Here is an 11,941-nt window from a genome sequence, read left to right as displayed (position 1 = left end):
TCGGGACCAGGAACCGATGCTCCGAGGCTTCCTTTTCCAAGGGGAACGCTTAGGCGGGGACACCGCCGAGGCGGCGGCTTCCCAACGCGCAGCCGATCCCGAAGGCGCACTTCCGCTCCGCCGCGGCCGCGGGATGGCAGGCCGGCGTGGGGGGCAGGGAGAGGTCGGCGCAGACGGGGGAGGGACCATATCCGGAAGAGTGGCAGCTTCCGACCAGTGGTCGCGCTTCCGGCGCGGCGCTTCCGGCGGCGGCGGCGGCAGCGGCGGCGGTTCCGGGTGCCTTTGTCCCCCCGGTGTTGCGGCCCTGGCCCGCAGGTGGGTCGGGGCGCCCCCCCAGCCGCCCCTCTGCCGTTGGGCCTCGTCGTCGGCCGAGGGGCCGCGTAGGGCCGGGCGGCGGAGCTGCCCCGGGGGCGCGGAAGGGGCCGAGCCCCCCTCGCAGTGCACGTCCCGTTTCCCTGGCAACGGCCTCGGCCCCGGGGGCGGGCGGAGGAGGAAGAGGAAGCTCGCGCCGTCGTCCTCCCGCGGTGGGCTGGTCGGCCCGGGAGACGCGGCGGAGGCGGGCACGCGAGGCCGCGGGGACAGCGGGCCGGGCTTCCGGGGAGCGGGCCCACGCCGGCCGCCGCCTCCATTTTCCCGGGCCCGGCGCGGAGCGGCGTGTCGGCGGCTGTTTCTGAATGAATGGCTGTCGTCCCGGCCGCCGGCCGCTCCGGGGGTGGGTGGCCCCGTGCGGGGAGCGCCGGGTGCGGTGCGTCCCCGGTTTGGCGGGTCTCCTGGCGTTGTCTGGGAGGGTGGGTTCTGTCTCCGCGAGCCGGCGGGGCAGGGGCACCTGCCGCCGGCCGTGCGGGCAGCGGGCGCGCTGTCACCGCTGACTTCATTTCCTGCTGCTGCTCGCGCCCTGCCGTCCGCCTCCTCCATTCATTCCCAGGCTCCCGATGCTCCGCTTCCTGGGACGTTGGCTGTCCGAGCGGTGCACCCACTTCTCTTCCCATTGCAGGTTTCCCCCCGAGACTCAGAGAGAGGACCGCCTTCCCCATGTCCCAGTTTAAGCGCCAGCGGATCAGCCCGCTGCCGGGGGGCCGCAGCTTCTCAGGTGATGCCTGTCTCCCTTACCTGGGCTCAGGCTGGGACCTCCGGGCGGCGGGGGGCGGGGGTGGGGGGCTCCTTTCCAGAAGTATGGCTGCTGGGTTTGCTGGTGCGCTCCGGTTAGTTTCCTTTGCGCTTGGCTGCAAATATCTCCCAGGGAAAGAAGAGGCGCCCGTGGGGATGGCCTGGGAAGCCCTGAGGAGGAGCTGGCCGGAGCCCGCGAGCCCTCCCGGGGTCTCCGCATCCCCCAGCTAACTCCCGGGCATCATGTGGCGCGTGGACTTGCTGGAGATTGTTCCTCTGTCCCCTTAGGCGCGGCCTCCACGTCGCTTCTGGGCCCTCCTCCTGGTCTGCTCACTCCTCCTGTGGCCACAGACTTGTCCCAGAATGCCCGGCACCTGCAGGTAGGTTGGGCTGCCCAGCATTCCCAACCCCGACCTGGTGCAGTTCACGTCTTAGACTGGCGAGTCTGAGTTTCTGGCACTGGGGTGCCTTTTGGAGTTCGGGAAGAACAGGAACTCCCAGAAGCAGCTCCTGAGCCCAGGGCCAGCTTGTTGTCCCCGTGTGCAGGGCAGGCTCTCTGCACGACCGCGTCTCTGTGTGGATCTGGGGGCTCCCTGTTCACAGCCCTCTCTTCCAGGGCGGGGAGAAGCAGCGGGTCTTCACCGGCATCGTTACCAGCTTGCACGACTACTTCGGGGTGGTGGACGAAGAGGTCTTCTTCCAGCTGAGGTAGGCTGAGGCTGGCCTCTGTGCCGGCAGCCCGCTGGCAGGGGGCACCACGCAAGGTGGGAGACATCCCGACGGGCCGATGGGAAGGGCCTTGCGAGGGCCCGGGCGGCGCTGCTCACGGGGCCTGTGTGCTGCAGCGTGGTGAAGGGCCGGTTGCCCCAGCTGGGCGAGAAGGTGCTGGTGAAGGCGGCGTACAACCCCGGCCAGGCGGTGCCCTGGAACGCCGTCAAGGTGCAGACGCTCTCCAACCAGGTACTCACGCGTCTCCCCCGAGCGTGTGCGGTGGGGAGGGAGGCGGGGGCCGAGGGATGGGCTGCATCTCTCCGAGCGAGTGGGTGCAGCAGCCGTGGGGTCCTGAGTTGCCTGGCTCCTGTCCCGCAGCCCCTGCTGAAGTCCCCAGCACCTCCCCTTCTGCACGTGGCAGCCCTGGGCCAGAAGCAAGGGATTCTGGGAGCTCAGCCCCAGTTGATCTTCCAGCCTCACCGGATTCCTCCCCTCTTTCCTCAGAAGCGTGAGTGCCAGCGGCGTGGACGCTGGGGCGGGCCTCACGGGGCACTTGGGCTGCTCTCGGGACAGAAGTGGGCACTTTGGGGCCCTGGAAGAAAGGGGGGGCACGCTGGCGGGTGTTTAGGGTTCTGCAGTCACTGGCGTTTCCTTTCTGCAGCGCTGAGTCTCTTCCAGACATCGCACACGCTGCACCTGAGCCACCTGAACCGCTTTCCCGCCAGGGGCCCGCACGGACGGCTGGATCAGGGCCGAAGGTAAGGTTGGTCTGCCCTTAGGAGCGGTGCCCCTGCGCTACCTGTTGGTGCTAGCGTTCTTTTTTTTGCAGCTAGGTCCTAGCTGTGTTATGAAGTAGGCAGGCGCTGAGCTGTGTATGCACAGGTGGGAACTTTACACACCGGCTCAGTAGGGGTTTGACACAGTTCATCTTTCCAGATGTCACGTTGAGGTGTGTTTTCAATACATGACTTCGGTTCTTGGCCCTTAAGACTGAGATGCCAAGAATGAAAATTGTCAGGAGAACGCTAAGGTGTGAAGGAAGGTAGCACTGAAGTGTCTCCCGCGTGCACCAGGTGGTTAGTGTGTGTGACGGTGGGCACGCGGCCCTGCCTCGGGCTTGGACACAGCTCTCTTGGCTGTCTGTGGAGCAGGCATGGGGCCCTGCTGGCTGGCCCTGGGCTGCGTGGCAGCGTCAGGGACCTGCACAGGAGCAGGCCAGCTGTCCTCTTTCCGGGTCACGTGTCCTGTACCCTGCCTGAAATCCTTGTATACTCTAGGAATCTTCAGAAAGTTCACGAAAAAGGAGTGCTGTAAATAAGCTGTGCGCGGATTTCAAAATGAGTTTGTACCACAGTAAACTGACTTTGAGCTCCGGTTCTCGAGCTCTGTGCAGGCCCCTGTGTCTAGTCTGAGACGCAGCCTGGTCGTGTGTGTGTGTTCCTCTTCACGTTTTATGGGGCAAGGTGTCAGTCAGTGCAAAGTAAACAGGAAGGCACGCTGTGCCCCCACCCGCCGTCGCCCCGCTCCGCGTGTGTCACATCTGCCCACTGCCCCTGCGTGATGGTTGTAAGGTGAGATTTCTGTAGATGGCAGAGCACGAATCCCAGCCGGACGATTTTGACAAATGGAAAGTCCCACGCTGCCCTCACCCCTGTTCAGATCGGGACGTCCGGAAGGCTCCCTCGTGCTGTTGGAGCTCTCCTGTGGAGTGTGAGCTGGTCAGAGCAGGGAGCCGCTGTCCCACACGGCTGTAGGTTGTCGCGTGGCGAGGCTGGCGGTGGGAACCCGCGGCCGTGTCCCGAGGGGCTGGGCTACCGTGATGCCCCCACCTCCCCGGCAGCCGGTGCTTGAGCTCTGGTTTTCGCATGGTGTCTGCTCCGGCACCTGGTCCCGTGCGTGGCCTCTGATGCCTGCTGCACACAGCTGTCTCCCGTCCTGGGCCTCTCCCTGGGCTTCGAGCCTCGCCTGTGTCTATGAAAGGCGGCGTCATTGCAGTCACCGCACAAGTACTGGTGGTGGTGTGGCCAGCGTAGAGCTCCATGGCCGCGGTGCGCTCTGCAGCAGGTTCACGTTCAGGTTCTCCATCCAGTCTGTTGGATTTGATTGTCCTGGAGACGCCAAGGCCCATGTAGGGCCTGCTGGCCATCGTGCTGCCATGTCACAGCTCGCGGGAAAAGGAAGTATGACGGGTGGAGGGAGACGGCGCTGTCAGGCGGGAGAGGGGACTTGCAGTTGAGGAGGGGGTGGGTGGAGATGGGGGCCCGGGGGGCCGTTACTTTAGGAAGGGCCTGGCCACGGTGGCGCGCACGGGTGCTGAGGTTTTGGCGCGCAGGGAGCCATGTCTGCGTGGGCCACGCCTGCTGAGCTGCCGAGGTTTTAGGCAGGGCGCATCTGGCTCGTTTGCGTGGCTGTGGCTGCAGGGGTGTTCGCACTGGGGTGCTGCCTGACCGTGCCGTGGACGCCGCGTGATCGGGCGGTTCCTCACGAGCAGTTGTCAGAACGGCTGGGGGACACTTCCTGCCTTGCAAGACAGACGCAGTGACGTCTGCTGGGGGAGCAGCAGGCTGTGCCCGGATGCAGATGCTTCTGTGTGGGGAGGTGAGAGCAGAGACCTCGCGTCGCTGTGGCTGGCCTGGTCACTCGGGGGCAGTGAACAGGAAAGCGGCCCCGGTTCGTCTAAGAGGAAAGCAGAAATAGAGCGTCTGGTGAACGTTGACCGGCTCGGTCGCCGGGGCGTGAACAGCTGCCGGCGGTTTTATTCCTCCTGTGGTGGGCCGGCCTCCTCTCCCCGGTCTGGCGTGATGCGGGCCCGGCGCCTTCTCGTTCTGTTTGTCCTGCGTCCGTGATAGAACACTGTATGCTGAGTGATTCCTGGAGATGCACCAGGTAGCAGGCACTGTTACGTAAGGTCAGAGTAACCAGAGCGCGTAGTTCCCGCTCACTAACAGGCAGGTGTTGGGGAGCTTCAGAAGGAATTCTGGGGAGGGAAGTCGCTCGCTGCTGTGTTTCTGTGTTGCTGGTTGTGGCTGTGCACGTCCTCTGCAGTTGTGTTATCTTTGTGCAGTTGTAAACATCGTTCCCATATTTGCAGCATAATCCTCATGATTGTTTTATTAACTACAAACCTTCAGGTGTTGTTGGTATGTTTGTGGTTTTCTTTCTTTATTTACTTGGAAGGCAGAGTTGGAAGGAGAGACAGAGATCTTCCTTCTGCTGGTTCACTCCCCAGATGGCCATACTGGCTGGGGCTGGGCCAGGCCTAAGGCGGGAGCCAGGAGCTGCTGCCCGGTGTCCTGCGGAGGTGGCAGGGGCCTAAGCACTTGAGCCGTCCTCCACTGCTTTCCCAGGCCTTTAGCAAGGAGCTGGGTGGGAAGCGCAGCAGCCAGGATTTGCGTGGGTGCCCCCGTGGGCTGCCGGCACTGCAGGCGGTGGCTTTACGTGCTGTGTGCAGCGCCAGCCCAGCTTTCTCTCGAGTTAACTTTCTTGTGATATATTTTTTCCTTCTGCGCCCCCCTCTTCCTAGCTCCCATATTTTCCATAGAATGCCTTGATCAGGCAACGTTTTGCAAGTATTTTCTCCTCGTTGAGGTTTGCTGCTTTCTAAAATGAGTGCTTCAGAAAATGGTTTTATTCTCGTTATTTTGTGTTTTTGGTTAGTTTTTGCTATTCCTCTTAAGCAATTCTGTTATCAGTGGGGAGGTAAGTGAGGAGGGGCAGGCTCCCAGCTGCAGGCCTGGGATGGAGTGGGCCCTTCCCAGCCAGGCCTGTGGCCACCAGCTACCCCTGAGAGCTGAGATTCCTCTCGGAGATCAGTCTCCAAGAGTAGAAGTACCGGAGCCAAAGCTTTGAGCCTCTGAATGTGTCCTGCTAAGAGTTTGTTGCTAAGAAATATTTCCTTATGGACCCTATAGCATGTTCCTGTAAACGTGTCATTTGGTAGAAAACAAAAGCCACTTACGTTGTTTTCCTCATTTAAAAACAATTTTATGTTAACCCAGATGATTAATCAAGTTCAGAGAAATACAAGAAAATTATAAGCCTATCAATGCATCCACCATTAATATTTTATTTCAGTCTTTTCAAGCTTTTGTTTTGCACAGCAGAGGCCTACTATATATGAAGCATTGCACGCTGGGCTCTTTGCTAACCGCGAGCATTTTTTGGGCAGTTAGAGTTAAGACGCCCACATGGACGTCTTGGTGACGATCCGTCCTGTGGCTGTTGGCACGGCTGCTCTCTCCCTCTCTTCAGTGTTGGGGGCTCATGTCGTCTGCAGCTTTCTTTGTAGACGAGTGTGTACTGAATGCATAAATGACAGTGTGGTTTCTTACTCCTGGCGATGGATGAACCTCCAGCGATGACCACGACTCCAAGAAACGCAAACAGCGGGCTGGTGGAGAGCCTTGGGGTGCTAAGAAACCAAGGCATGACCTGCCTCCCTACCGTGTCCACCTCACTCCCTACACAGTGGACAGGTGAGTGGCAGAGCTGGGGGCGGGGCCCGAGCTTGGGCTGCTAACGGTTCTTGTGTCAGGGAGGCCCAGCCCATGCCTGTGAGTTCTGACAGCCCTTTGTAAAAAGGCACAAGAGCAGTGGAAGCCTGTTCTACATACTGTTCGGTGCTTTGCTGCTTTGCCTACTAGAGCTTAGAGTTTGTCCCACGGTAACGTTAGATCAAGTTCATTGTTTCCGGTTTGCATCTAGTCATCCTACATCCTGTTGTAACCGTTGTCCCTGTGTGCGCAAGTGCAGAGCGCCTCACTGAGACCAGGGCCCGTCTCACGCTCCTCCAGGAGCCTGGCCTGCGTCCCTGTGGACAGCTGCCGCCACGTGCCTTCAGACGTTTTCATCTTTGTCAGTCTAACGGGTGAAGCCTGATACTCTGATTCGCTTTAACTATAAATAAGATGGAGCCTGTTTTCATGGGCTTTTAAGTCTTACATTCTTGTTGCTGTTGGCGTCAGTTTTCCCAGTTTTGGCTTAGGCTTTTGGACTTCTGGTTACGGACTTTGTACGTTCTTATAAATCCAGACGGCGGCAGTTTCTGCCGTGTACTGTCCGTCCCCCGCCCCTGCCCGGTTTGACTTGCTTTGACCTGATCTGAGACGAGATCTGATCAGCGTTGGTCTTTTGAGGTGCCCTCGGCAGTTCTGGGACAGATCGGCTTGCCCGTCCCTTCTCCGACGCGCGGGCCCCGAGTGTGGAACCCTTGTGTCTTGCAGCCCCAGCTGCGACTTCCTAGAACTCCAGCGCCGGTACCGCAGCCTCCTGGTGCCGTCCGACTTCCTGTGCGTGCACCTGAGCTGGCTGGCGGCTTTCCCTCTGAGCCAGCCCTTCCCCCTCCACCACCCGAGCCGGATCCAGGTCTCTGCAGAGGCGGCGGCAGCTCCGGAGCCGGCTGCGGAGCCCAGCCCTGCCGACAGCGCCGCCGCCTACAGCTCCAAGGTAGATGGACCGCGCCCGCCCCTCTGCCCCATCACTGGGGGCTGGGGAAGGCGCTGAGTCTCCTCCGTGCCGCCCCCGCCCAGGTCCTGCTGCTCTCCTCCCCGGGCTTAGAGGAACTGTACCGCTGCTGCCTGCAATTTGTGGATGACATGGCTGAGCCAAGGGAGACGCCGGAACATCCTCTGAAGCAGATTAAGGTGGGAGCTGGAGTGTGAAATTGACTGATGACGTCTAGCGCCTGCCAGGCTCTCGGCAGCTGGCAGCTCAGGTCTGGTCTGTAACCTGGAGAACCCAGGCTCCTACCCAGGGGGACAGCTCCCCTCAGGGTTGTCCTCCCTTGTGAGAGCAGAGCGCCCCCTTGTGTGGAGGACTCGTCACCACTGCCTGTGCCTTCACTCCTGGGTGGTGCGGTGAGGGAGAGCCAGGGAAGTGGGCCTGTGTCTCCCATCCCTCCTCTCTTTTTGTAGTTCTTGCTGGGCCGGAAAGAAGAAGAGGCAGTGCTGGTGGGGGGTGAGTGGTCTCCCTCCCTGGACGGCCTCGACCCCCAGGCCGACCCGCAGGTGCTGGTGCGCACGGCCATCCGCTGTGCACAGGCCCAGACCGGCATCGACTTGAGCATTTGCACCAAGTGGTGAGTGGCCTTGCCTGAGCCCGAGCCCGAGGGCGGGGCCTGCGCTCTCCCATGCCTGCCTGCCTCCCTCCCCTGCAGCTGCCGCACAGGTGCAGGGCTGGGGCCTAAGCCCGAGCAGGGCTGTGCGCGCTCTGGCCCCAGCCAGTGTCCCGGGCTGGCTGCCGCCTCTGGCTCCCCGCTGTTTGAGGGCTCGGTCGGTGTCTCTCACGGCAGCACGCGGATTGTGCTGTTGTGAGCTGGCCCGGGAGGGTGGCAGCTGCCTGTGTGCACGGTGTGTAAGGCGAGGACGGCCTCTCTCCTGTCGCCGGGAGCAGGTGGCGCTTTGCCGAGTTCCAGTACCTGCAGCCGGGCCCGCCTCGGCGGCTGCACACGGTGGTGGTGTACCTGCCAGACGTCTGGAGCATCATGCCCACGCTGGAGGAGTGGGAGGCCCAGTGCCAGCAGAGAGCTGCAGAGGCAGCCGCCGCGCCCCAGCAGGCATCAGGGGTGAGGCTGCGCCTGGGGGGAGCCGGGGCGGGAGGGGCCCTGAGCCCGCGCCCCTGAGCCTCACGTCCTGGCTGGTGTTGCAGGAAGCAGAGCCTGCTGAACAGGCCCCCGCCACGGCGGAGCAGGCAGCAGACCCTCCCGAGGCCGGCACCCAGCAGGACGCGGACGCCGACCTCCCGGAAGCCCCCCCACCCCCTCTGGAGCCTGCGGTCACCGCACGTCCCGGCTGTGTGAACCTGTCGCTCCAGGGCATTGTGGAGGACCGGAGGCCCAAAGAAAGGGTCTCCTTTGAGGCAGGTGTCGGGCCTGGGGAGTCGGGGGTGGTGCGCGGGGGAGCACTCACTCCAGCCCCTGCCGCCTCGCCCCCAGGTGATGGTGTTGGCCGAGCTGTTCCTGGAGATGCTGCAGCGGGACTTCGGCTACAGGATTTACAAGATGCTGCTGAGCCTTCCGGAGAAGGCCGCGTCCCCCCCGGACCCCGAGAAGGAGGAGGCGGCCAAGGACGAAGCGGCCAAAGAGGCGGCGGCCAAGGAGTCGAAGGAGGAGGTGCAGAGCGAGGGTGCGGCTGCCGAGTCCGACGCCCCCCTGGTGAGTGCCCTCACCTGGGCCGGGCACCGCTGCCAGCACTCCCCGCTCCTGGGAAACCTGGCGCAGGTGCAGGCGCAGGCCTAGGGAGGCCAGGCCCGCGCCAGCTCAGCGTGCCTGAGAGAACAGAGGGGTATCTACCTCCGTGAGGGCGCCCGACCCGGGCTCGGGCCTGGTTAGCACTGGGGTGGGAGGAGAGGGGGGCATTTCGAATGCCTGAGAGTTATTTTTCCTTGTTAAGGGTGTTTTTTAAAAGCTTTTCTAAAACCCAACTCTCCTCCTCGCTCGAGTACCTGCCCAGTAAACGTGGTTTCTCCTGGGACTGGGACTACGGCCAGGTGGCTGGCGAGTGCCCTGGGGGCCCCGGTCTCGGGCAGTGAGGCGGCGCCGGCACGGTGGCACTGAGCTCTCGCAGCCGCCGCCGCCTCACCCCCGGCCGCGTCCGCAGAAGGAAGACGGGCTGCTGCCCAAGCCGCCCCCTGCCGGCGGGGAGGAGGAGGAGAAGCCGCGGGCGGAGGCAGCCGAGGACCTGTGCGAGATGGCCCTGGACCCCGAGCTGCTGCTGCTCCGGGATGAAGGCGAGGAGGAGTTCGGTGAGGCCGGCGGCGGGCGGCGGGCGGCGGGTGCGGGCTCCGGGGTGCCCCCTGCCCCGGGTGAGCTGAGGCTTTGTGTAGCAGGAGCAAAGCTGGAGGACGCCGAGGTGCGCTCCGTCGCCTCCAACCAGTCGGAGGTGGAGTTCTCCTCGCTCCAGGACATGGTGAGGCCTCTCCCGCTCTGTCCACTGGGGGGTGCTCCCAGGAACTTGCTCTCCCGAGGCGCGTGGCAAGAGCTGTGGTTCTTGGCCCACGGTGGGCGCCAGGGTACAGGAAGAAGGGCACTGAGGCCCAGCGTTTCCCAGCTACCCCACGGGCACAGTACCGCAGTTGTAGGTGAGCACCGAGTCAGCCGCCTGGAGGACGGTTCGTGAGCCTCGCTCACCGGTTTCCTTCGCAGCCCAAGGAGCTGGACCCTTCCGCGGTGCTCCCCTTGGACTGCCTCCTTGCTTTCGTCTTCTTCGATGCCAACTGGTGTGGCTACCTGCACCGGCGGGACTTGGAGAGGATCCTGCTCACCCTGGGGATCCGGCTCAGCGCAGAGCAGGTAGGAGGCAGAGCCGGAGGTCTTCCAGCTGCTGGCTCACGCCCTGGATGCCTGGAACCCAGCGGGGTCTCCCGTGGGGGTGGCAGGGACCTCTGCTGCCGCCTCTCAGGCGCCGGGTGCGTCAGCAGGGAGCTGGGTCAGAAGGCCAGGCGGGACTCTGACGGGGGGTGGGGGGCGTAGCCCGCCCGCGCAGGGCCGCTCCTGATCAGCGGTGTCTGCTCCCCGTGTGTTGCAGGCCCAGCAGCTGGTCAGCAGGGCGGTGACCCAGCACATCTGCCAGTACCGCAGCCTGCAGTACAGCCGCCAGGAGGGCGTGGACGGCGGGGCCTGCGAGGAGCTGCTCTGCGGTACGTCGTGCTGCCCGCGGGCCGCCGCCGCCTCCCGAGACCCGGCCTCACGTCCTCTTCCCACCTCCACCCCCACCCCAGGAAACCTGGACCTGCTGCCGCCTCCTGGGAAGGGCGCGGAGGCCGGCGCCGCCCCCGCGGAGCACGAAGGCCTGGTGCCCCACAATGGCAGCCTCATCAACGTGGGCAGCCTGCTGCAGCGCGCCGAGCAGCAGGACAGCGGGCGGCTCTACCTGGAGAACAAGATCCACACGCTGGAGCTGAAGCTGGGTGAGTGGCCGGGCCTCGGGGCCCCGTGCGCGGTCCGGGGCCCGACTGAGCGGCGGTCTCTGTCGCGTTCCTGCCCTTAGAGGAGAGCCATAGCCGCTTCTCAGCCGCCGAAGTGACCAACAAGACGCTGGCGGCCGAGATGCAGGAGCTGCGAGGCCGGCTGGCCGAGGCCGAGGAGACGGCGCGGACGGCCGAGCGGCAGCGGGCCCAGCTTCAGCGGCTGCTGCAGGACTTCCGCCGGCGCCTCACGCCCCTGCAGCTCGAGGTGCAGCGCATGGTGGAGAAGGTGAGGCGCTGGGCTCAGGAGCCCCCGGAGACAGCGGGTCGGCGGCCCCGGCCACCACGCCTGCCCCTCCGCTGCTCCCCGTCTCCCGCAGGCTGACGGCTGGGTCGAGAGGGAGGAGCCGGCGCCCAGCAACTGAGACTGGCGCAGCTGCGACGCTGGGAGGCCAGCGTGGAGCCCGGTGGCGTCAGAGCCCTGTTGGTACGGGAGCGCAGCCGCGGCAGGCCCCGGGAGCCCGAGGAGCGGCGGCTGACCCTGCCCCTGGGCTCAGCCGCTGCGGGGGACGGCGGCCATCAGCACGGGGGCCCGGGCGACGTGGAATGGATGTGAGAGGAACCCAGTTCCCGTTACAGCTAAATACAACATCTTCTGCACCCCCTAGAATGTCATTTTGCCCCCAAACCTTGGAATTCTCCTGGGGCCTTGGTAGTCTTGTGCTTTCTCTCCTGCCCTCTCCGGTTTAGCTCAGGCAGGGGAGGTGCAGGCTGGAGTCTGTGACGAGGGAGGTCTGAGCAGCAGAGGCGGGGCCCGGCGGGCGGCTGAGCAGCCCCCCGTGGCCGTGGCGTGACGCCTGTGGGTTCCAGGTGCAGGCTCCCGGGGGCAGGGGCTCCCGCGGCCGTCAGGGACGGAGCCTGTGCAGAGAGCTCTCGGTGCGGGGCTGCGGGGGCCAGGCAGCCACCCCAGGAGGAACCAGCACCCCTCCCGGCTCCTGTGTTCAGAATGTGGTATTGGCTCCGGCCCAGCCCTTGCCCCCGTAATTCTCACCCCTTTCCATAATCCGTGGTTTCTGTTTGACTTTGTATATAAAGTTGGTTTTTTTTTTTTTTTTTGGCTTTTTGTTTTTTAAATAAACCAAAGTCAAAAACAAAGCAAGCGCGTCAGCTGTAGCTCTCCCCTACTCCAGGCTTGCCCGTGTGCCCTCCCCGGCCTCACCTT

At 63.8% G+C, this 11,941-nt stretch overlaps 1 protein-coding gene across 4 annotated transcripts; it reads left to right on the top strand.

Moving 5' to 3' along the window:
• Positions 1-67: 67 nt before the first annotated feature.
• Positions 68-11,874, top strand: CCAR2 (cell cycle and apoptosis regulator 2). Of its 4 annotated transcripts, none has more exons than XM_089302229.1 (21): positions 68-315; positions 995-1,090; positions 1,396-1,487; positions 1,724-1,815; positions 1,953-2,067; positions 2,197-2,326; positions 2,480-2,576; positions 6,174-6,293; positions 7,041-7,263; positions 7,347-7,460; positions 7,731-7,894; positions 8,209-8,380; positions 8,464-8,673; positions 8,750-8,968; positions 9,414-9,558; positions 9,643-9,722; positions 9,959-10,105; positions 10,341-10,452; positions 10,534-10,722; positions 10,803-11,008; positions 11,100-11,874. In XM_089302229.1, the coding sequence occupies exons 2-21, from the start codon at positions 1,033-1,035 to the stop codon at positions 11,142-11,144; spliced, it is 2,730 nt and encodes a 909-aa protein (XP_089158355.1). In that variant the 5' UTR covers positions 68-315; positions 995-1,032; the 3' UTR covers positions 11,145-11,874. The 4 variants fall into 4 exon arrangements, with proteins under 4 accessions (XP_089158355.1, XP_002722459.2, XP_008248091.2 ...); XM_002722413.6 differs by having other exon boundaries at positions 9,640-9,722; XM_008249869.5 differs by lacking the exon at positions 68-315 and adding an exon at positions 538-712.
• Positions 11,875-11,941: the final 67 nt, after the last annotated feature.

Source organism: Oryctolagus cuniculus, chromosome 8 (assembly GCF_051225735.1).
Source record: "Oryctolagus cuniculus isolate XC-2025 breed Fujian yellow rabbit chromosome 8, ASM5122573v1, whole genome shotgun sequence".
NCBI classification, from domain to species: domain Eukaryota; kingdom Metazoa; phylum Chordata; class Mammalia; order Lagomorpha; family Leporidae; genus Oryctolagus; species Oryctolagus cuniculus.
This window is presented reverse-complemented; position numbering and strand designations above follow the sequence as displayed.

What these genes read in the sequence shown, in the direction of transcription:
- CCAR2 (XM_017338318.4), top strand. Translation starts at nt 679, where the DNA reads ATGGCTGTCGTCCCGGCCGCCGGCCGCTCCGGGG. An exon ending in TTGAGCATTTGCACCAAGTG is followed by an intron (nt 7,895 to 8,208) that starts GTGAGTGGCCTT and finishes CGCCGGGAGCAG; the next exon opens with GTGGCGCTTTGCCGAGTTCC. An exon ending in CGCCCCAGCAGGCATCAGGG is followed by an intron (nt 8,381 to 8,463) that starts GTGAGGCTGCGC and finishes CTGGTGTTGCAG; the next exon opens with GAAGCAGAGCCTGCTGAACA.